The 23662-nt window shown below is 51.1% G+C and overlaps 2 protein-coding genes across 5 annotated transcripts in view; one reads left to right on the top strand and one right to left on the bottom strand.

Moving 5' to 3' along the window:
* The window catches only part of CSRNP2 (cysteine and serine rich nuclear protein 2), a 28233-nt gene extending 18178 nt beyond the window's left edge, over nt 1-10055 (top strand). The window contains exons 3-6 of one of the 3 annotated variants that reach the window (XM_043532736.1): nt 768-1027; nt 1575-1736; nt 3862-4158; nt 5528-10055. In XM_043532736.1, coding sequence (XP_043388671.1) covers nt 768-1027; nt 1575-1736; nt 3862-4158; nt 5528-6400 — 1592 coding nt within the window. In that variant the 3' untranslated portion in view covers nt 6401-10055. Of the gene's footprint in view, nt 1-767; nt 1028-1574; nt 1737-3744; nt 4159-5527 lie in introns of all 3 variants that reach the window. The other 2 variants (XM_037884068.2, XM_037884071.2) reach the window with 2 other exon arrangements.
* Nucleotides 10056-10514: 459 nt separating this feature from the next.
* On the bottom strand, nt 10515-23186 carry LETMD1 (LETM1 domain containing 1). 2 transcript variants are annotated; one of them, XM_037884074.2, is made up of 9 exons: nt 22897-23186; nt 21340-21491; nt 19232-19347; nt 18675-18757; nt 17062-17248; nt 16037-16138; nt 15455-15607; nt 14052-14148; nt 10515-11960 (listed from the first exon to the last, which is right to left on the bottom strand). In XM_037884074.2, the coding sequence occupies exons 1-9, from the start codon at nt 23181-23183 to the stop codon at nt 11890-11892; spliced, it is 1248 nt and encodes a 415-aa protein (XP_037740002.2). In that variant the 5' UTR covers nt 23184-23186; the 3' UTR covers nt 10515-11889. The 2 variants fall into 2 exon arrangements, with proteins under 2 accessions (XP_037740002.2, XP_037740001.1); XM_037884073.2 differs by having other exon boundaries at nt 10515-13144; nt 22897-23144.
* Nucleotides 23187-23662: the final 476 nt, after the last annotated feature.

Below are 23662 nucleotides of genomic sequence, written 5' to 3'. Positions count from 1 at the left end.
AAAAATTGATTTTTAAAGAAATTTGGAAGGGATTTTTCTGTTTCCCCCCGTTTGGAAAGGTCTCCTGGAGGGGCCCAAAAGCCAAGCCATCAAGCCTGTTCAGCCGTGGCTCTCCCCTCTCTTCAGTTTCAGCCTCGCTGTTCCCAGTGGTAAACCCCTTGCAGTGTCAGAGAAGAGGGGCGTGCGGTCAAAAAAAAGCCTGGTGGTTCTAACTATAGATGAAGTAAATAAATTGATAAATATGAGCAAGAGTGAATGAGTGTTTCCAGTAAAAGGAATTTTAGGGCTTACTTGCCAGAAATCTTCAAATGGAAATGTGATTTTTCCCCTTGACACGCTCCCTCTAACCCTATCAGACATTTACAGCCAGAGAGAGGGTCAGTGTCCCTGGGACTGGCATCCCTTCCCCCACTCCCCAAATAGGGTCCTCTGAATGTAACTCTTGCAAAGCCCTAGGGGAGGGTAAGGCATTTCCACGCATGAATTCCTCCTCCGTGAGGTCCAGGGTATGGCCTGCTCTGGAAGTTGGCAGCCAGTCCTGATGGACGCAGACATCCCACTTATCCCTCTCCCTCCCGTCCTTGTACCTCAGATCAGCTGATCAGCCTTTTCAGGGGCCTATGCATCAGCAACTCAGAGCAAACCCGCCAGGGTTCGTGCGTCTGCTGTGTCATGGAAGAGCTGGGGGTGGTCGTGGCATGAGTAGGGTCCATCCAGAATCCCGTGCGCTCGCCCTGTGTCTGACGCTTCCTTCTCTCTGCTCTCAGCCACATCCATCTTGAAGAGGCAGAAGCAGCTGCGCAGGAAGAATGTGCGTTTCGACCAGGTGACCGTGTACTATTTCGCCCGGCGCCAGGGCTTCACCAGTGTGCCCAGCCAAGGGGGCAGCTCCCTGGGCATGGCCCAGCGCCACAACTCCGTCCGCAGGTACACGCTGTGCGAGTTCGCCCAGGAGCAGGAAGTCAATCATCGGGAGATCCTCCGGGAGCACCTCAAGGAGGAGAAACTCCATGCCAAGAAAATGAAGGTATCACTGACAAAGAGGGGGGAGTGGGAGGGGTAAAGGCGCCTAAGAACTCAGTGACTGCTGTGAGAATCCTCAGTCCAGGATCCTCTGTCTGGCCAATAGCAGCTGCTTTGACGGATGGTGCCTGAAACCCAGCAGCTGGGCAGGCATGTGATAAGTAGCCCCCAGAGGAAGTGTCTTCCTAACCCGCCCCCCACCCCGGTAGCATGAGGGCTTGACTTAAATCCTGAAGTAGGAGGGCTTAGATTCCTGCCAGAGATCTTTTAGTACTTACTCTTATAACTCCGGATATTCCTGTCACTGTAAATGTGCACTCCTTTTTTAATCCAATTTGAGCTCTTGGTGTCAATGGCATCTGATTGGAAAGGAGTTCCACCAGCTGCGTGTGGTGTGAACAGGATTTATTTCGACCTCCTTTTAAAGTATGCTGTCTTCCGCCATCACTTGTCTCTTGTCCTCACGTTCTGAGAGCAGGCGGATAGAGGCGCCTGGTTGCCCTTCTCCAGACCATGTTTGATCCTGCGTCATTCTGTTGCTGTTGGCATAGGGAAGGCAGATCGGACATTGCTATTCACCCCTTCTTGGAATGCAACTGCCCACTGGGGGGTGGATCTGTGACAGCCAGTTCTGGAGGGATTGGGACCCAAGTTGGGAAGAGCGAGATGCGGGGACGGGGATGATGACTGAGCTTCTTAGGGAGCAGCCAGAGGTAATTTTTTGTCTCAAGTCATCTACTTTTCTCTGTTGTGGGTATTGACCAGAGTGAACAAATCTGTGATGGGGCATGGCCTGCGGCCTGGCAGAGTTCTCCCAGTGGTGCGGCTGCAGCCTGGCACGCTAAGAGACAAGATCCTGGCTGGAGCTAAACCTCCTCCCTCAGCCTGGCACTAGGTTTTCTGAAAACTTGCCCAATTTCCATCCAGCTTCTAGAGATGAGGCACAAAGGAGACTTGATCAGTGGGGCATGCTATCCCCAATGGGTGGGTACCTGGCCTGTGCCCTGGGGGAAGGAGGATTTGCCTAGAGACTGGACTTCCCTTACTGAATGGACGTGTCTGTCTGCAAAGCTAGCCTTTCAAATCAGCCTCTTGCTGCCATGGCAACCTGCTTGGCAAACGGTCACATATCCATCCAGCCTTTAAAGTGCACGCCTCAAACTAGGGCTTTCCCTTACTGGGGCATGTGGCTGCAGGGTGGGTTATGTGGGGCAGATAAACAGGTGCAGAGAGACAGGGCAAATGGTGAGCTGGGGTCTGCAAAGCACCTGCAGCCAGTGCAGTCACGAGCAGGAAGCAAGTGGACTTACAGCCACAGGACTTGAACCAGACCCCTGTCCCTTGCCCCAGTGCAGCTACTGTCCCAGGAAAAAGGACTGTGATCCTGGGGGCCTGGCATGAGCCATCAGTGGGCAAGGGGCAGTGTCAGTACTTCCCCAGCGGCAAGCAGGGCTATAGAATTGCCATCTGTTGCAGGGAACCTCCTGGATTGCGGAGAATGAAGGTGGAGTTGCTCTGACTTCCATGGCTCCTGAAATGAGCATTATTAAGCTGGAGTTATTGCATCATGTCTCTCTCAGGAATTTTCCTTCTGCCTCCGCAAACCTGTGGCTTGTCTGATGAAAGCAGCAGCCTCTAGTGTATTGTCATGTATCCAGCAGCAGCTTCTCCATCGTGCCTGCATTAGGAACTCTGATTCTTTGCATTTAAAATATAAATGGGGACGAAAAAAGCCCCGGCCATAAGAACACACTGTATTGTCGGTTTCGGGGAGTAGAAGGAATGAAAGAGAAGCTGCTGCTCGGCTCTGTATTCCTGTCGGCCCGATCAGGGAGCGTCCTTCATTTCTGTAATGGCAGAGGATTGGGGGCAGAGGGTTCAGGTTTTCTTCAGCTGCTCTGGGGGACAGGCCTGGTGTATGGGTGGGGCCCGCGGCAGCCCAGGAGCCTTATCTGTAAGTCGGTTGCCCTGCTGAAGCCACACACATTGATATTCCTTTAGGATCCCGGGTGCCGGGTCGTGGCACCTTAGCTGCTTTTCAACCACAGCAAGCTGGGAGAGACTTCACTTGCCTGCTCTCCAACAGACGATGCCATGTATGCTGCATCTGGCCCATGGGGGTGCTGCTGCTGCTCCACTCTGCTCCTCTCCTGAGGGGCCAGATATTTTAAGACACGGTGGCCTCCTTTTATCTCCCCACTTGCAGAGGGTGGGGAAGGGCAGCCCGTCTCCTCTGACCTGAGTACAAATTCCTTCCCCAGCACCTCTCCAGTGGGTCAGCGCAGACGGTGCCCTGCAGGCTATCACAAGCTGAAGGGTTGACAGCTGGCCTGGCCTAGCAAGGAGCTGAGGAGGGGAAAACCTGGGGCCTAGTGGAGAATCCACTTGCGCGCGGCAGCTTGTTTGTTCATGCTGACTGGTCGCTCAGATCCCCCTGTGAAGCTGATGTCATGTGGAGGGCTGAGTCCCCTGCCTCTTGCTCCAGTTGTGTTGGACAGCTGAGTGAAATGGCATTTTGGCTGTAATGACCTTGGGGCGGGGGTGCAGGCCCAGTGGTACATGAAGCCTGTGCATGGGTGGGTGGGGATGAGGCAGTAGGTGACTGGGTCAGATGATGCTGTGCAGGGGGAAATTGGGAGGAAAAATCTTTCTCAGCATCTGCTGCTGCTGTTGAAGGTCCCTAGGTGCGTGGTCCCAACTGAGTCTCCCCTTTCCCGGCAGATCGCTTCTCCAAGAGGTAATGCTAGCGGCTGTCTCACCAGGCATGTGCTGGGGCAGAGCGCCAGGCCTTGTGCCCAGGGCCCAAGCCAAGGACTAACTCTGCCCGTGTCTCCCCAGCTGACGAAGAATGGCACAGTGGAGTCGGAGGAGGCGGACGGCCTGACCCTGGAGGATGTGTCAGACGACGACATTGACGTGGAGAATGTGGAAGTGGACGACTATTTTTTTCTGCAGCCGCTGCCCACCAAGCGGCGCCGAGCCCTGCTCCGGGCCTCCGGGGTTCACCGCATCGATGCTGAGGAGAAGCAGGAACTGCGCGCCATCCGCCTGTCACGAGAGGAATGCGGCTGCGACTGCCGCCTGTACTGTGATCCTGAAGCCTGCGCTTGCAGCCAAGCTGGAATTAAATGCCAGGTCTGTTGGGGCAGCTCTAGGTAGCACCTGGGTCTGGGCTGATCTGTGCTGGATTGCATTGGTGCATTTCTCTGGCTTGGTTTGTCTCTAGGCTCAAAGGCTGTGGGTTCAGTTTCTGTGCCAGGTCTCTGGCTTATCCCCAGTGCTGAGCTTGCAGGGCAGGATGGGAGCTACCCTTCAGAGAAGACCTGCATCTGCATGGTTCCAGGGGCTGCTGTGCAGGGCAGCTCCCGAACTGAAGGTGGTAACAGCCCCTTCTTGCAAATCAGAGGCATCCCAGGGTGTGGGGGAGCTCTTAGGTCTGCAGCATTGGCCTGCGCTGAGCGCCTCCCTGCCCTGGAAAGAGCTCTGGGGACCTTAGAGGAATAACACATCAAATCCCTACTCTGGTTAGGTGGGAAGAAGATTCCCCATTAGCTGGGGTGCCGTCCCTTCCCTTCCCTGCCGCCCCCGCCCATGGAGATGAACCCCCTGTTCAGTCTGACAGAGATGATGGCTGCAGCAAAGAGCCAGTAATCAGATCCTGATGGTGTCTGCCGGGTTGAGATCTGGGTTTGGGACCAGAGACTGCCCAGGTATGTGGCAGGAACTGTGGACTGCACTGGCTCCCCCTGCTGGCTGACTCATGTAGCACACCGATGGCACCTTCTGGATAGAGGGGAAACCAAAGCAGTGGGGGTGGGGTGGGCAGTTTGGCATTTAAGGGTCAGAAATGGTGACAAGGGAGTAAGAGTGGAGTGACCTCCCGCTCTCCCCATCACCACCAAACACCTGGGGTCCTTGCATCAAAGCAGGGATCCCCTGAATATACTCATGAGAATCCAGGGGTAAAGGGCCAGACCTGCTGTTAGGGTGGCCTGGCCCCTCCTGCTCACTGGGCATTTGAATCTCTGGTTGTTCCCATGATGGTGAGACACAGGGGGGTTGTTCCTGGTTAGCCACACTGTCCTTGGCTGGGTGCAGGGGGAGCAGTGCTGGCCATTGTCCACTGATCCCTCCCGTCTGATGAGAGCCACAGCGATGTGCCCTCCTCTGCCCACCCCCGTCACCTGCCAGCCCTTCTTAGCCATGTGCTCAGGTGGGAGGAGGCAGGAAGATGCTGCAGGGTCACCTCACACTCCCCAGGTTTGGCTGGGGATGTGGAGCTCCGAGAAGGACCAGGCATTAGCCTGAGGGGTTCTGGCAAGGTTAATGGGGGCTGCACTTATGGGCTAGTTAATGGTTTGTTGTAGTGCGGTGGCAGACACAACCCTGTACATGTTTCCTTCAGCTGAGGTCTGAGCCCGAGTGCTTTCCCTGGAGAGGTGCTCATGCCATGTCACCCTGTTGTTGTCAGCTGCGGTCTCACTGCTCTTCCCTTTACTCCCAGGTGGATCGCATGTCCTTCCCGTGTGGCTGCTCCAGGGACGGCTGTGGGAACATGGCCGGGCGAATAGAATTTAATCCCATCCGGGTGCGGACTCACTATCTCCACACCATCATGAAGCTGGAGCTGGAGAACAAGCGGCAGGTGAGCCGGCCCCAGGCCCTGGAGGAGGAGTCTCTGCATGGCTCCGGCAACGACTGGCTGGGAACACAGCCCTCGGAGACGCAAGACTTCCAGGAGTTCATGGCGGAGAACGAGACAGCCGTCATGCACCTGCAGACGGCGGAGGAGCTGGAGAGGCTGAAGGCTGAGGAAGACTCCAGTGGTGCCAACATAGAGAGCTTAGGAGTGTGCATCCTTGAGGAGCCTCTGGCCGTGCCCGAGGGGCTGTGCCCAGGCCTACCCACGCCAATCCTCATTCAAGCCCAGCTCCCTCCGGGCTCGTCTGTCCTGTGCTTCGCAGACAGCACCGAGCAGGCAGCCTCGGCTGTGGCCGACCAGTCCTACTTGAACAATGGGCCGGTGGTGTACTACCAGGTGGACCAAAGGTCCATGCTGGGGGTGAAGGGCGAGAGTGGCACGGAGGAGTCGGAGGTGCCCTCTCCTTACACAAATGAGAAAGATCTGAGCGTCTTCTCCGTCCCCGTGGCCTCGCTGGTGCCTTGCAGCAGAGCCGTGGCCCCGAGCAAGACGGAGACGGGGAAAGTAGCCGCCTTGTCTCTGGAGCCCTCCCTGCCCCACGAGAGCTGCAGGGCAGCTGCCTCTCCTCCGTTCCGTACAAACGCTCCGTCGTCTGGACCAGAGCAGGCCCCAGAGAGAGCGTGTGAGCTGCCTTCCCCGGAGGAGCGCTCCCTAGGGCCCGCCCTGGCCGTGTGACCCAGCCCCTGGCCCCTCCATGTGCTTTCTCTGATGTCTATTTATTGACAGATATTTTATCGAGTGGCAGTGGCCGCTGAGGATTATTTAAGTGGGGTGGGGTGGGATGGGGGAGCCGGGCTGCTTTGTACATATGATTTAAAAGAAAACCAATGAAACCAAGCGCTTGTGGCAGTCTCTTGAGAGGGTGGGGCATCGCGTCTAACGCTGGAGGTGCTGCTCCATGTGCCAGATGAGGGAGGAGGCTCAGCTGAGCTCCCTCCCATTTGTGGAACTGGGTGTCTCCCCTCCCCCCACACCCACAGGGACCATCCTATGTGAATCTGTGTCCGTCTCCTATAAGCAATAGTGCGAAGCTGCCTCTTGTTCCTCCCCTTCGAGCACCGGACTTGGTCTGTGGGGCAGCAGGGATGCCTTTCCGTGGTTGCTTCCCCCCGTGATCTCGAACGTGTTTGTGTGGCAGAGTCTCATCCTGCTTCTCATCCCAGGTGAAACTGACAACATTCCTACCGTACCGTCTGCTTCAGCACTTGCCCTTGGAACCTCCTGTCTGGACCCCTCCCCAGCAGCAGAACAGCCTGGGTTCTCCGCTCTCTCTCCTGGTAGCTGCCACCCTTACCTTGCCCCGAAGAGATGGCTTTCTATGGATCAATCATCCTCCATGACTGGTTACGTTTACTCTTTCGGCATGCAACCATTTTATAAACTAACACCCAGCTTAGAGTCTCCTGCTTCTCAGTAGCTTTGTCCTGGCCCCGCCCTTCCTGCCTCCCAGCACTGCATCACCTGCCCGTTATGGGCTTGATGGAAACCATTCATTTTTTTAAGGTTTTTTTTTAATGTGCTGAATGTTTACTGAGCCATTCTGTGACCCATTGCCTGTAACTGATACTACAGTCCCTGTGCTGGGCTGTAGGCTCCCTTCCCTATGGCAAAGAAGGGAGCTCCCTCTTTGGACCTGGACTACTCCAATGGAATTGATCTTCTCTGTGGAAGTATGAAGGTTGGATGGTAAAGACTGGTAACCTGGTGGAGACAGACGGGAGGATGCCACCTGACTGTTTCCTAATCAAGTCCATGTTTTCTGTTTTAATTGCACAGGAAGTGGAGTGGGGAGGGGGAAGACCAAGAACATGATCCACATGGTCACCTAATAAAAAGCTTCCCCCCACCCAGTCGCTTAATAGTGATCCTCTGTCCTGGCTCGGTCTAAACTGGAGGGCGAGAGGTTTGCATGCAATGGAATTGCAGCTTTGGGTGACTGGGTGAGCAGCAAATATTTCCACTCCTGAAAGAAATCGGCCCTTTCCCTACTAGGGCTGTCTGTGAATTCAGCAGAGATTGCAAAGGTGCAATACGTTGGTGGCAGAGAAGGTGCTGTGCTCTGGGCTTGCATCCCAGCCTGGTGCAAGGAGGCACATAGTCATCATTCTAATAAGCCACAGCATATTCCCCAGACTCCTGGGGGAAAGGCGAAATCTTCTCAAAACTGCCACAATTCCTGTCCTAACAGCCCATGAACCCTGCCTTCCAGGCAGGTAGCAAAAGCACTTTTCTCCCTAGCCTCACAGGCATCTTCCCTTCTGTGGCAAAAAGCTGGTACAGACCCTGTCCCCTAAGTCCCCTCATTCTCCTGGCCCAAGGAGAACACATCCAGGATCCAGTTGTATTTCTCTGCACTGTACTTTCTGAAAGGCCAGGACCCAGCACAACTGCAGTACTAAACTTCTGCGAAGAGCAGAAATACCTTTCCCTTCTCTTTCAGACTCATGGAACCTGCCGGGCTGCCGAAACAATCTCGTCCATTTCACTTTTCCATTACAGATTTCTCCCATAGTAAGTAGCTTCAGCACTTATTTGTGCTGGAAGGATACTAAGCAGTTGGTGGTGGGTCAGCTACATGTTAACGCCTTGCTGGATTTCTAGGGTGAACAGAGCTGTGTTTTGGTGACTGGTATTTAAAATTCCCTTGCTGCCTGACTTCTTCCTGGCGCAGTGAGCAGTTAGAAGTGAATGTTGTGTTCAGCAAACTAGCTTTTCCTCTTTGGTTTAGACTGTGAACCTCCTCTGGCCTCAGTGGCCATGTATCCTTAAACATCAAACACCCAGGCCTATCACCTGCCTGCTGGGGCTATGGCCACAACCCCATCAACATGACTGTGAGAAATGGACAACAGCTCACACTGGTGCAGGTGATGTTTCTTCTCTCCCCTGTTTGTTACAGGGGCACATATGAAATCACTAAATTCCCTATTTCCAAATTCCACGCTCTGAGCTATAAAGCTGGGTGCTGTAGAATAGATAGATGTCCAGCCCACCCCCAGGGCAGCTGTCTTTTCAAAAGTGGGTCCCTAAACAGGATGCTGAATCTTGCACTTGGTGCAGCCACAGCTGGGCATCTCCTGTAAACAGCCCAAACACGCTCCCTGCATTTTTGTTGCCTTAATTCCACAGCCAATCCCCTTCCTCTGGGACAGCAAGAAGCATAAAGGCTTTAAAAGTCATTCTTGCAGTAGGACAGCAACAGAGCTTGTGCTACTGAGCACTTTAAGCTTCACCCCTCGGCCGAACTGTAACCAGCAGAACGTGCGCTTGAGACTGGAATTAACCATTCACACCTTTTCCTAGCAGATCCCTTTGAAGCCTTTAGCGGGGGGAATTCTCCCCCCAACATTCCAAGATGGTGCTGCCAGTGAGTAGGAAGAGGCTAGTTGAACCCACAGGTAAAGACTAAAGCTCTTCTCCTCCTCCCCCCCCCGCATCCCCCATGGAATAACAGTCACCTGCGCCAGTAGGATGATAACTCCCTCCACTTCGCACAGTTAGCTGACCCGGCTGTGTGTGTTGATCAGGTGTGGAGTAACTGGATTGGCCATTTGCCAGACTGACACCGTGTATCCATAAGGGCTTTGGGCACGCGGTCTGCTCCTATGTGAAACAGGGCAGCCCTCCTTTGCGAGGGAAAGCAAGTGAGTGGTTCTGCCTGGTGACATTTAATAGGTAAAATCTTTGATACTAAAGTTCCCTTCTTGATTCGTATCCCAGCCCTTCCATGCTATGGAAGCGAATGAAACTAGGCTGGGGCCTTCTGGTGATGTGTGGAAATACACAGGCTGACCAGAGGCTGGACTGCTTTAAATGAAATTACAGAAGAATCCTAGGGCAGCAGTTAGGCTGGGGGCTCTCACACTAAACAAAGAACTAATAGGATTTACTCTATTTTTACAAAGATAACTATGCTGTTAATAGTGCAATGAAAGTGCATTTTGGCCTTTTCCCTCCCCCCTTCCCCACACACACTTCGTGACACTAATGCTGGTACCGCACTGTCTCCTCCTAAACCACTTTTGTTAACCATGTAGTAAACCCAACAGCCCATCTCACTTCTGGTGCTATTGAGCTGTTGCCTGTTCCCGATCTGAGACATTTTGGTTCTAGCCCTGCTCCTCTTCCTATTTAAATAGTGACTTCGCTACTTCTAACTTCTCCGGTCTCCTCTCACACACTGTATACAGGTGGAATTTTCAATGTGAATCCAAAGCTTGTCAGGTCCTCCGCATTTTTTTTTTTTTGGCCTTTTAGGTTCTTTTCATTGTGATAATGCTGTATTTAAAGAGAATATTTAAGTGTAAAAATAAAGAAATGCTCAAACTTGCATCCTGTGCCTTGTGTTCTCATCTCAAAGGGGATAAAAGCATATGGTTTAAGCTAGTTAGGGTGAGGCTACCTCTGTGCCACGGGGTAGGGATTCCTGTTGTGGCCTGTTAGACCCTAATTCAAGCAGATTAGAGAAGTGAGGTCTATTTGTGAAGTAACCATTGCACATCTCTGGAAATTGCAGTGTGGTCTGGGTCTATGCTGAAGGCATAAACAAACAAAGGCTGTTTACTCAGACTGCCGCTTAATATCCTCTGGTTTATTAATGGGACATAGAATAGTGGGGCTTTAACAGCTCACTTGATCCTCTGGGTTAGTCATCCTAGACATGCCGTCATGCTGCTTTAAAATCTGAGAGCAGGGCTCCAGTCTCAGCAATCTTAATCAGAGTTCCAGGTGCTGGGAGACTAATTGGACACCTCACACAGGATCTAATTTTAAAAATGCACCAGAGACCTTTCCTTAGCTGTTGTCTTTAATGGAATATTTATGTAAGGATACCACAGATTTAAGACAAACATTTCATGCATTTGTACTGCCATAAATAACTTAAGACACTAGTTATAAGTAACTTTTTTAAAAAATCCCTTAAACTCAACTTGCAGCCTCTGCCACGAGACATTCAGGTGCACAGGGATGGAGCTCCTGTTGACCAAACTTCTGGCTCCCAAATCCTCACACTGAGCAGAAAGTTCAGGTCTAAAAATTGATTAGGCAGAACTTAAATCACTTCATTGACAAAATGAAGCTGAGACTGTGTCCTTAACAGGTAAGTGCTGTTTAGCATTTATTTCTATGGCAATAGGCTCTAGGCCAGCATTTTCAGATTGGGGTACCCATACAAAGTGACCTGAACTCAGATCCTACTGATTTCAGGGGAAGCTGCAGATGCTCGGAAACTGAAAATCAAGCTAACTTACAGTGGAGCCAAGTTTGAAAGTGGGAACTGTTCCTATCTGGCCTGTATCTCTTTCCAGCAGTCAGCTAGGGCAGAGAGGAACAGCCACAGTTCAAGCACTAACAGGGCGCTGCTGTGAACTAAAAAGACAACTGACCAAATACATGGATCCTCAACATTAAGGCATATCACTGGCCAAAGGGGCAAGGTCACTTACTAAGCCCCAGGCAATTAGGATGCTCCACTCACAACCCCTCCTAGTAAAATTCACCTTATTCCTAAAACAACATAGTAAATAAAGCTTAACAACTTAACAGGAAAAACAACAAAGAGCACTGCTCCAGACAGGTGTCTCTTCACAGGTCCTGGAGAACAAGGAACCTAGCTGGCTAATGCCCACTGCTGTAAGTTACCAGTGGGAGCCTCCTGGGGAAGCTTACAAATCCAGGGGAGACTAGCCTTCTCCACTGGAGAGGATTACATTTAAAGTGCCACAGTTTGAGGCTATAATAGCAAAGCCAGGGCTCCTGGCTGCATGCCAACATGGTCTCTTTTGGAAAATGACAGGGAAGAGCATGGACATCTGCATGGCTCAGAATTGCAGAATCACTCCCAACCCCAGCAAGGGCCAGTCTTACACATTCAAAAACCATGGAATCTACCACCTAGTGACTGGGAGCCACAGCAGGTTCTTGCTCTCAGGGACTTGACGATGTAGCTAAGGTAAAGGAGCTTGCAGCTCTCATCGCTGGCAGGGCTGAGGAAGGGTTTTACTCTTCGATGCTGTACTGTTTAGAGGTGGATCGGCAGGCAAAAAGCAAGGTGTTTCTCGCTAAAGTCCAGCCCTCCTCCTGCAATGCAAGCAAAAAACTCTACCCTGCTGCAACCACCAGCACTAGAAATAGGTCGACAGTTGAAGGCGGTGCCTGTGCCGTCACTCCTTGGCCCCGAGGTAGTTGGTGGACATTAAGACCATGCTGTGTGCCAAGAGCGAGACCTCCGAATCTGAAAACACAAAGTCACGTTTACCTGACACCTCCAGAGCCAGCAATCGGGAGTCCCCATCTTGAGCGTGCTACTGTAGGCAGGCACCCCCTGGCCCCAGCAGAAGGCATTTCCAGAGGTGAGAGGAAACAGTGGCAGGTGCCAGCTAAAGTACCCAGCCCTTTTATCCTTCATTTACCGCAAAGGCTCACTGGACGGCTGGCAGACTGGGACGCAGCAGCAGCAGTTAGCAGCGTAGGCTCACACTTCACCCAGGCCACAGCACCATCAAGAAGGTCTGAATACAAGTTCTCCTGACGTCCGGCTCTGGGCTGTACACCTGTTCTGTAATGACCCCTACTACACCCATGAACAATGCAGAGGCTGGAAGGTCAGCCTCCTGTTTCACCAGCACTGTCTGGGCAGAGACAAATCCCTAGTTGGTTCTCGCATCAAATCCTCTAAAGAGGGAGGGGTAACACCTACACAGTGCAGTGATCACAAACCTGCAGCCAGGACAATCCCCCTCCCCACCCACACCACCCATTTAGAACAGTGCTGGGGACTAGCTGAGAGAAAGAAGCAGCATGTTTGACGAAAGCAAGAGTTGCCTACACCTGCACTAGCCCAAGGAGAGAACTGCAACCTCCACCACGGCATCTGGCCCACAGATGTATGCCAGGGACTCCACAGGTTTGCCCTGTAAATCTGCAGCAGGACCAGCTGACAGCACTCATGTTAAGCTTTTCTGTGCCATTCTCTGAGTGACAATCCTTGGCCAAGCTGTCTGTCATCTGGCAGCCCTTTTGGACACAGTAGCTCAGTTTTGCCCTGAAGAGTAGCTCAGTATCACCATGATACAGAGTCCTAAACCCTTTGCCTTGTTCCTTGAGGTTTTATAATTCCAGCTGTGCTCCCCAGAGACCTGACAGATTGTGAGGGAGGAGCTGGCAGCAGGTAACTGGGATTGGCAAACTCCAGCTGCCAGGATGCTGATAAGGGGCCAAGAAGAATCAAATGATTCCAGAAGAAAAGCTGTTCATTTGTTCGCACAGATTTCATGGGTTGAGATACTCTCTAGCCAGCAGTCCTGTCAGAATTTAGTATTTTAACTAAAGCCACCGGTGACACTCAGGACAGGCACAGGGGAGGGGAAATGTCAATCTCGTTCTTGGAAGCCAGGGCAGAGGCCAGCTCCTCTCCAGCTAGTTGTGAGAAGAGAAAGTGAGAGGTTAGAAGCTCCACCGAATGGGCTGATCCCAACCCATTAACTGTGGGGGATGCGGTTCCCCCAGGGAGCCAGCCTGGGAACATACTCCATTTAAACAGCCATTTTTTAGGTTAGAGACTGCAGTGCTTTTGGCCATGTGCTCCATCGCCGCTCGGCCTCCCTAGCACGCATCACGGCCAAATAAGCCCAGAAGCTGCAGCTAATGCACTGGCCTGGCCCAGTTGGCGCTGTTTGAATGTTTTATGTCTCTTCATATACTGAGAAACTCTTCTTCGGATATCTGTTCCTCTTTCCCCATGTACCTGCACTCAATCAACGGTGCCAAGAGGACACGAGATGGCAATATTATGATCTGCCTCTGAGAGTCCTGCAGCATGAACTCTTTTTTTCTCTGTTAAAACACACGCATAACCTGGGCTCTCCCGAGCCCAAGGATTTCAGTAAGGTCCCACTTCCAGGACACCAGAGCAAGACCATAACCTTATGGAAGGACACCGTGCTCAAGGTTCAAACAGACCAGCCAGAACTCAGTTCAAGGTCTCACCTAAAAGTAAATGGCTCAGAAATCAGCTTATCCACCTCCAAATGCAGAAGGGCCGGAATGTGAACCTGTGGCTGCAGGGAACCTAGGCATTTCAGACCTGAGGTTTGGACCATTATGCCCACCCCTCCCTATTGTGGGCATCTGTAGGGCTGCCATTCAGAAAGCCCTGAAGCTCCATTTGTTTTTAAATGTATAACCCTGTGTGACACGTAACTACAGCTTTGATGTTCACAACCTCGGGTGCATTGCCTGAGGTCAGCCCTATGGGATCTGCACCGCACACAAGAGGAAGAAGCCGCCAAGAGGCGGCCAGCTGGCTGAGCTCTGCCAGTCTTACCTTTCAGTTCACAGGACAGCTTCACCCACTGCTTCAGCCATTTTTGGCATTCCGATGGGCTGAGGTGGGTGGAGTTCAGGCCCCGGACATAACAAGCCTAACGACCACAGAGGAGAGAAAAGCAAGTGTCAGGGCAGGCGCGTGCAGACTGATGAGCTTTCATTTCAGTGGGGATCACTGAACACAAGGGGCCGGAATCTGGACTGAGACTCCCACGAAGTGCAGCCCAGGAAAGAGGGGACAAAAGTAGCTTTAAACCATGGGCTGCTCTGGTCCCCTGTGTAAGTTAGAGCAGCCCCATTGCTGCTCCACAGCCTAGAATGGCCAGAGTACTCCATCTGCTTCCCTTTTACCCCCAGCATGCCCCTACACTGGAGAGTGAGGTGCAGGAATAGCACAGGGCCATGTAATCCAGCCCTACTCTGGACCTCCACTTGAAGTATTCCCCCAGTGGCTGCTTTATACTCCCTCTATTCTGCTGGAAGTGAAGCTCAAACATTCACACTAAGGCAATCTCTTGTGCAGGAAGGATTGCAACTCTAGACCCCTTTAAAGTATATTCAGAGCACTAGTCAATTTCAGAGGCAATACACAGGTGTTACTCCTATGTCCCCTGTACACTAAATCTCTTTTGAATCCTGACTCCCTGCTGGAAGGTGTATTCACAAGGCAGCTCGTTTATTTCTGATGGGAAGAAACAGGCTTAATTCTCTGGCTCAGTTACTTTTTGGGGGCATTTGGATAAATACAGCTTTAAATGGACCAAAACACCATGTAGTTTCTCTAGTGCAATTGCTTCACACATGAGATGGCATGGGAGAAGCTTCCCCCTCCCCCCAGGAAACATGTATAACCCTGCCCCTCTCCTCAAATCCCTGCCCACTCCCTCTGCTGAGGAAGGCTTATTTGTGTGGCCCAGGCATGGCATAGCTATCCTCCCCCATACATACACTTCAAGCAGGGAAAGTCACTGATTCATGTATTTCTTCTTGGCTCATTGTGCATCTCTGGAGCTGAGCGATTTAAACTCAGTGACCCACTTTCCTCTTTTCCCCGGCGCTAGCTAAGCAGCAGAACAAACAACAGGGCCTAAGCCTGCAATCCTCCCTTGACTTCAACGGGCATTTTGTCTGAGACAGGAGTGCAGGATCAAGCCCCAAGTTATCGGCCAGGATCTGAGCCTGAATAGTATTTCTTTGATGTAGACAGAACAGGAGAAACCGTGACCGGTTCATAACACAGCAAATCATATTCCACCACAGAGACGCTGTCACACAAGGCTTTTTGCTCACGAGTGAGAGAAAAAACCAACTGTGTGTCTAGTTCTCCCCAACAGGATTCTGGGAGTCTCGTATTTTTCTAAGCTAGCCGGCACAACGTGAAAGGGGTGGACTCAGTCTTACCATTTTCACTTCCTCTTCAGTTAGTTCGCTCACTCCCAGCTTCAGCATGGCTCGGTCCAGATGCTGTAACTCCAACATGTGGCTCCGCAGCCGGTATCTCAGGAAGAAGATTGGCAAGTGAGGAGTCAGGAACAGGATACGGCTCAAGGCTTTCTGTGGCAGGGAGTGAAAAGCAGGGCAAGGAAAATCCGTGAAGTCTCAAGGAAACCTGCTAAGATTCAAGGAGGGTGGAACAGCCTTCTGCCTCACCAAGGAGGCCATATGGGATAGTGGGCAGAGCCCAGAGAACCCTGGGATCTAATCCAGGCTGAGCTATTGGCGATGATCGTCCCTGGTGGGTTCAGACTTGGAGGTGAGGTTAGCCTTGGCATCTCCCTTGACCAAGCCTTTCAGCCTCACAGCAGTGCTGAGAAGGCCTTCAGCAAGCAGTGGGCAGAGGGCGTCGTGAAACGGCAGCCGGCTGCTTCATGACCATTCAGAGTTCAACGAACTGCCTCAGTCCTCAGCACTCAGCTGTACGTACAATCCCGGCTATCTCCTTAATCACTAGCACAGACAGCCTCTGCAGGGAGAGGCACTTACCACTTGCCAAACGCGCAGCCTTTGCAGGCCCAGGGGATGTCCCGTAAACAAGCTTCTCACGGCCACAAGTTTCTCCACCTCTGGATGGGAACCGCTCTGCACCTTGGAGAGCCAAAGATTTTTTTTGCTCGTGATACTTCCCACAAACAGATGACTCGTCTGACCCCAGCTACTGAGGACTCAGCAGGACCCCTGGAAATCCATCTGGGCCCAAAAGGTAAGTCGCTGACCTTGTTCCCTCAGCATTTCTAAGCGCCAGGTATTGTGGCATTAGCATGCTGTGTGGTGCCATATTACTCTCAGCCTACAGCAAAGCAGAAATGCCTCTCTGCTTGGATGGTCTCCATTGAATTGCTTTGGACCAGCAACTCCGGGTAACCACACCCGCTCTCCCATCACCGTGGGTTTTCTCACCAAGCCAATGCGACCTGGGCACTTTTTTGCTTGTCATAAGAGGGTTTTACTTCTTCCACCTCCCAAACTGGGTTCCTACCTACCTATTAGCACAAGGGCAGCCTTTCAGCCTCTTAAGGAGCTTTGGATTCATCTCTGTAACTGCCTCAGGTGGAACAGATCGAGACTGTTTCCTTTTTGTGAGGTTAGAACAATGAAAATTCAGGGGAATTTGTCTGCCCATGGACAGCCAATAAAGCTGAGGAAGATTGGAGGGCAAGAAATGAGGGATCAGCCCTTCTTTAAAAGGATTTGAGACTTAGGATGACCCACAAGCATAGGCTCAATCCCCATCAGAGACAGAATCCTAGACCCGCTGAATGGGATTCCTATTCTAGCAGACAAACTCAGCGTTTCAGATGTAAACAATCCCTCCAAAACTACGGGCCAAATCCTCCTCTGACCCCAGTGGGGCTACACAGAGTGCAGTTCGGCATACAATTTGATCCCATGTGCCAACCAGGTTAACTCAGCAGCCAGTAAGGCTATAACCTAATGATGAGACGCTGCTGACCCTACGGTGTCCCCGAGGACCCGTCCCCATGGGGGCAAGGAGGCCCTGTGTTACTTACCTGGGTGCAGAGCTCTTGCATCTGACTTCGGAGCTGCTGGTCCGCTACAAAACGAGTCACCTGCTCTAAGCCATCAATGAGTTCTGGGTACACCTCTCTCCGCATACCATGATAAATGTTCAGAAACTCAGACTGCTGCTTTGGGGTCCAGAAGTGGCGTATCAACAGTTGCCTTGGGAACAAGTACCTTGGAAAGAAAAGGTCATCCACAGGTAACACACTGAGCTTCACAAGCAGGGACACTGCAGCTACACAAAATCCAACACTCCGCAGTCACAGGCCAGGCTCGTGGCCTAGCAATAGTGCCTTGCCCTGTCAAACCGTAGACACGCTGTGAGTGTTCTGGGACCTGACCCCATGGTTACTGCTCTGCCTGTGATGTGGCAAACCAGGGCTTGATTCCCAGTTCCTTCTGTCCAGATCTGGGAGCTCCACGGAAGTGGGATGCTCAGACCCTTGCATGGGGAAGAGCCTCCCCTTCTGGCCAGTTAAGGGGCAGCATCGATGAGCTCCAACTAGTCCCATCTAGCCCTCGGCTGTGACGCAGGACCACCAGTATGCAGGTATAAAGATCTCCAGAGCGCCGATGATGCAGAAACCTCACTGATAATAAGTCCTTAGTTTCCATTAAGATACTAGATAAATAATCTGTCAGTCATTTAGCTGTATCAATTAACCCACAGAGCACAACATAGTCTAGTCAGGGCTGTGCAAGGAGCTTGGAGGGGCATTCCAGGCGCTTGGGGGTGGAGGGTAGCATCCGGGAAGGGAACTGGATCACTTATCTGGGTGGGGTAGCTGGGAAAGAAGTATGGATCACATGTGAGGAGGCCACTTTTACAGTCAAGTGTCCACCGGACTGTTTACTGAAGACATACTCAGATGCTACAGTGATAAGCACCATATAAATGCCAATAAAAAGGTTGCACTGTTCTTAGGGTTAGAAAGAAGGAACTAATTGCATGGGGAGGTACCTAGAATGCAGCAGAAATCTCCTCAGACAAAATCAATGCTGTTTGGTTTGTTCATCTGGATTTTCTTTTTGCTATAAGGGGGCCCAGAACACGCACTAATATAGTGAGAGCAGAATGTCCCAAGAGATCCAAGGCAGTGGATTTTTACAGAGGTTAGTACAGAAATGGGAACTTTAATCTGTACAGAAGGGAGAAATCAGTTCGGATAGAAAACATTCAGATTCCATCTAGTTCGTGATGTCTAGGTGATGAATTGTCTACAGACAAACAAGAAGTTAATGATTCTTCCCTCTTGCGCTTACTCAATTTAGACAACTGGAAAACTACATCGGAAAAAACGAATCAGGCCCAGAATCATCATTTTCTATGAATATGAGTGTAGCTTTAACTGCTGCAAAAAATAGTCTCCAGAGGAACAAAGACAGCTGTTCTGTAGCAAACCCTCTCATCAGACAGCCAGGAATAGTACAAGTGTCAGCTGAGAGACAAGAGAAGAAAGGAGCCCAAAGAGAAAGATCAGCTCCACTGACTAATCGCTTCAGTTACCATCTAAGCCTCTGCATGGTGACTATTCAGGGCAAGGACTTGGCAACAGGATGTTCAACAATGTTTTAAAGGCTCGGTAAAAGACATACTTACATCAGCAAAAAGACGAAGTAGTTGGCAAAAGGTGGAAGGGAGAGAAGCCCAATAGGAATGGCCTTGATCAGGTCCCTGCGAAACTGACCAAAAATTAAAAAAACACAGTTATGACTTGATAGCAAGTTACAGCAATGCAGTTGAAAACTGATTGATAGACTGTCTCAGATCGGCCAGCAGCATTCTAACCCTGCTCTCAATAAGAAATGCTCTGTAAGTGCCAGGAACATTATAGGCCAGAGCAAACTGCCAGGCTGCCTTGGGTTAAATACCCAACTTCGTAAAGCCACCATGCTATGATGGCAGGTTCTTTAAAGTGTGTATCTTGACCCTCCCTTCACAGAAAGGATAGAGAGTCTACCCAGTGACAACAGCAGATCCACCCTCTAAAAGCAGGGCACTCTCTCTCTCAGTCATGGAATCACAAGAGGTGTAAGTCACTAAACAAGGTTGGCAGTTGCATGGGACAGTGTAGTAAAATGCTTGATCGTTTGAGAAATTCAGCATAATTTACAGATACCAGAGTAAGAAACAGGAACCTGAAAGGTGGCCCCCACCTGTCTTAATCTTTCCATCTCCCTGTATGGAAGCTGATGAAAATCGATCTTTTGAAGGGACATGTTTAACTTTATTCTTCTTATTTCTTTTGCTTCCGAAAACAATGTCCGAAATCCTGTACAGAATACAGATGTTACCTTCAGGCCTGGAGCTGTGCTCTGCCCCAGAGATCCCTTGACAATGTCCTTCACAATCCCTTACATCCTTATTTAGTCTGGCTACTGAGAGGAAAGAGTGCAATACAACACAACTTGATGCATTGTAGATTGTCTCATATAGGTTGTTCTCCACACAGAGTTATTCAGAGAACAGAAGAGGCTGAGAGTGAAACAAGAATAGAGGCTGGAAAATGTAGAATCTAACTCAAGCCATCAAAATTTCAACAGCTCTTCCAACTGTCGCAGCCATCTGCAGAATGCGAGAGCAGTTTACCTGACTGATCCAAAACCTTTAGTAGCACAGGCTGCAGACTGGAGTAGCCCATCAAGCTGTATTACAGGATTTTTTGGAGGGATGTGTGTGAGGAGGGAGGGCAGTTAGACACAATTACCTGCTTCCTCGGTACACATAAAATTCTGACTTCAAATCAAAACAGGAAGTGCCAGGGTAGATCAAACCAGCGGTCTATCCAATGTGATCTCCTGTTCCTGAGTCAGCTGGGGACAGATGTTTCAGAGGAAGGTACAAAACCCACAGAATGGACACTTCTGCATTAAGGATTCATGCAGCCGAGAAGTTTCTTCCTCTGCTCTAAAACATGAGGGCTAATATCCCTTACGGGCAAGATTTTTCAAAAGTGCCTAAGGATCTATGTCCCTTTAAAAAGCCCACCCTGTACACTCATCCTAGAACAGTAGGCATTCATTATCCATATAAATGCTGAATTCTTTTTTCTGGAATCCTACTAAGCTCTTGGCCTTAGTCTATTATGGCAATGACTTACATGGGTGAATTAAGCATTTTGTGAAGGCCATTAAAAGTATTAATTTTAAATCCGTTGCTTTTCAGGTAAAGAGGCTGACCCCTTGGTCTTGTATGGAGAATAAATAAGCTTACAAAACTTAATATCTGTCTATTATGTCAGCTTTTTTCTGTCTGCTCTCTAAGTAGTCTGAACCTTTTTATTCTTCCCCATATGGAATTGTCACTTTTGTTTCCCATCACTGAACGCTTCTATTTCTGCTTTATCCTTTTAGTGATAGGGTGACTAAAACTGGATCTTTTTTCAAGGGGAGGGAGCCTCCTTATCACCTCTGACTTGGATATACAAGAGGTCTTTAAATCTCATAGTTAATATCTAGTCCCAGTACGCTGGTCCAGCCTTTACAAACAACATATCATAGAGAAGCCCAGAAGATGACTATTGTGATCATCTTGTATGACACAAGCCATAGAATTTCCTTGAATTAACTCCTGTTTAAACTAGAGCACATCTTTCAGAAAAATATCCAATCTTGATTTAAAAATTGCCTGAGCTGGTGTATCTACTGCAACCCTCTAAATTGTTCAAATGGTTAATTACCCTCACTGTTAAAAAGTGTGCCTTATTACCTGTCTGAATTTGTCTAGCTTCAACTTCCAGTCACTGGCTCTACATTGGATGTTATTGGATATAGAGCAGTTTTCAAAGCAACGTTGTCTGGCAATTCAGATTTAGATTTTGTGAGAAAAGATTTTACAGAGCTTAATAGAAAAGTTTTCATTGTTTTAAGAAGTTTTTCGGGTTTTTTTTAAACATTTGTCTGGAAAGTGTTAATTACCCAAACAGCCTGAACCAACAGAGTGAAACTAGCTAGTCTATTTTCATTGTCCAAACTGAATGAAATGCAAAAAAAGCCAACACCCATCGTAAGTGATAAGTTAATGCTATGTTACGGCTGAGACTTTCAGTCAATTGCTTAAGGGACTTGAAAAATTGGCTTTGAAAATCCCACCCTAAAAATTCTTTCATGTGCAAAATTCTGAGGACTATTCATAAAACACAGAAAAAAATAAGCGATTTTTAGTCTTATAGTGTCCCTTTAGCTAACAAAAGATAGGCTACAATTATTGAGCCTGCCTTTTCTATAATCAGTCAAAGAAATCAGTTCTCCTACTCAAAACCTACCTTTCAGAAAAGTTGAATACAATAGATAGAAGCGGGGGAATGTCCTTTCCAAAAAGCTCTCATATTTCCCATTGGCGTATTTGAATTGTGATATGACAGCAGCAAGGAGGGCTTTGGGGTTTGTCTTTGTAGAGAGGCAGCATGCTGGGTGCCTGCAACAAAAAGTAACTCACAGAAAAATCTTATAGGAACCAGGTGATCTTTCCATACCCTGCACAGTGAGGCTGTAAAGAGGAAAGTACATGTACTCCAGCCAACCAGCAAAGCCTTGTGGGGATGTAGGGCTTGAGCTGAAGTGATTTGATTGGATGCAAAGCCTGAGTAGCTGTGAGGAGAGGGGGGGTGGAAAAAACCACCACTCACAATGAGGAAGATGGGACAAAACTCTACAGGGATTTCATTTTTGAAGTGTGCTGGTAACAAAGGTTCTGCAGGCCAAATTCCATTCTCAGATGAACCTATGTACCACCACTGCCTTCAGAGTCTGTCTTGTTAAATTTGTGCAGCTGAGGGCAGAATTTAGCCCAATAATCACACCTTAGTTAACAATTCTGTTACTGATGCCAGAGTCAGAATGGAGTCCAACTCTTTTTTATAGCGGTCTTGGCCACTGCAGGGCCAACAAAAATAATCAGATACTTCTGATTTACACTAATGTGAGTGAGAGAAGAGTCGGATCCATTGTGTCTGAGATGGAAACCTAAGGAGATCATGTTACAAAAGAGTCTCAGGAAGCTTCAGTAGCTCCTAAATGTGTTGGCTGAGGTGCCCATCTCCACAAAGTAGCCCTGAGCTAGCTAATGAGCATCCAGCAGCAGCCGCAGGGAGATGCAGCCAAGCAAGAGGCAAAGTCACCTCCAGAACCACCTGGGGGAAAAAACTGACATCCAAAGATTCAGACAATATCCGCGGGCAAACCCTCCCCTACCACCACAACCCAACCCCAGGGTAAGCAGGCACAGCGGGTGTGAAAAGGCAGGAGCACAGCTGAACTGGCAACAAGGATCCTCTACAACAGGTGTAGCTGAGCGGACAGTGGGGGGCTGTCCGCACAGAGGAGGAAGGAGTCAGTGGGCGCAGCTGGCGTGGGGGGGCTGGGCAACAGAGGAGGACTGGTCAATAGGCACAGGTGGCACTAGGAGCCATGCAGGGGGCACAGAGGGGGAAGGTCCCAATGGGCCCGGCTGGCAGGGGACAGAGGGGGAAGGGCCCATGGGCATGGCTGGCACCAGGACGCACGGCGGGGACGGCTGAGCGGTCACCATGGAGACCAGCAGGAGGCGGGGAAAGGCCAACGGATGCAGCGAGCACCGGCGGGGGGGGAGAGGGGGGGTCAACGGCCACAGCGGGTACCGGGGGGAGGGGCCAACGGACACATCTTCTGTCGCCGGGGGAAGCGGCGGGGGGAGGGGCCAACGGCCACGGCTGGCACCGGGGGGGAGGGGCGAACGGCCACGGCTCCCGTCACTGAAGGGGGGGCCGCGGGAGGAGGGACCAACGGCCTCGGGGGGGTTGCGGCCCCCGCGCCTCCCCCGGACACCCGGTGGCCGCACGCACCTCAGCGCCCTCCAGGCGGGGGCCGGCTCGGGAGCGCGCAGGACCCGGCGCAGGCAGCTGGCGGGGACGGTTACGGGCCCGACGCCCAGGAGCCCGCCGTGCAGACCTCCCCAGCAACAGCCCAGCCTGGACAGCGCCATCTTGGCAACGGCGCTAAGGTCATCACTAAGGGACAAAGGGCAAAGGTTATCGCGCGGCTGGAGTGGCGGGGGGGGGGGAGGAGCGGGGCGATGGACAGGCCCGAGGGCTGATTGGCTGGAACTTCCGAACAGGCGGGGTCTCCCCATCGATTCACACGTGACTATAGGCGGATGTGCTCCCGTGCAGGTGGGGCATGTGACTATAGGCGGAAGTGAGAATTGGGCGGGACTAGGTCTGTGCCTGGGCAGGCTGCGGAGCCTGGGGGTGAGTCTCCCCCCCCCCACCCGCGAGAGGGAGTGGGTAGGAGGAAAGGTGAGGCAGGCCCTTCCCCGGGCATGAAGCAGGAGCTGGGGCTGAGCCACCCTCCCTGCCACCCTCCAGGGAAGTTCCCCAGCTGTGGGGTGGGGGTAGTGAGGCAGGGTGTGCCCCCCAGCAGGGGGAGGGGTAAGCCAGACATGGAGCAGGGGGGTAGGGGGATATAGCCAGGCAAGGCCTTGCTCCCCCCGTCCTCTCATCCTACACAGCAGGAGGAAGGGTGAGAGCAAGGCAGGCCCCGCCCTTGGCATGGGGATGGGTGAGGTATTCTGGCCCGTATCCCCTCCCAAGACAGGAGGAGCACGAGCCG

The sequence above is a fragment of the Chelonia mydas genome, chromosome 20 (assembly GCF_015237465.2).
Source record: "Chelonia mydas isolate rCheMyd1 chromosome 20, rCheMyd1.pri.v2, whole genome shotgun sequence".
Taxonomy (NCBI): Eukaryota; Metazoa; Chordata; order Testudines; family Cheloniidae; genus Chelonia; species Chelonia mydas.
This window is presented reverse-complemented; position numbering and strand designations above follow the sequence as displayed.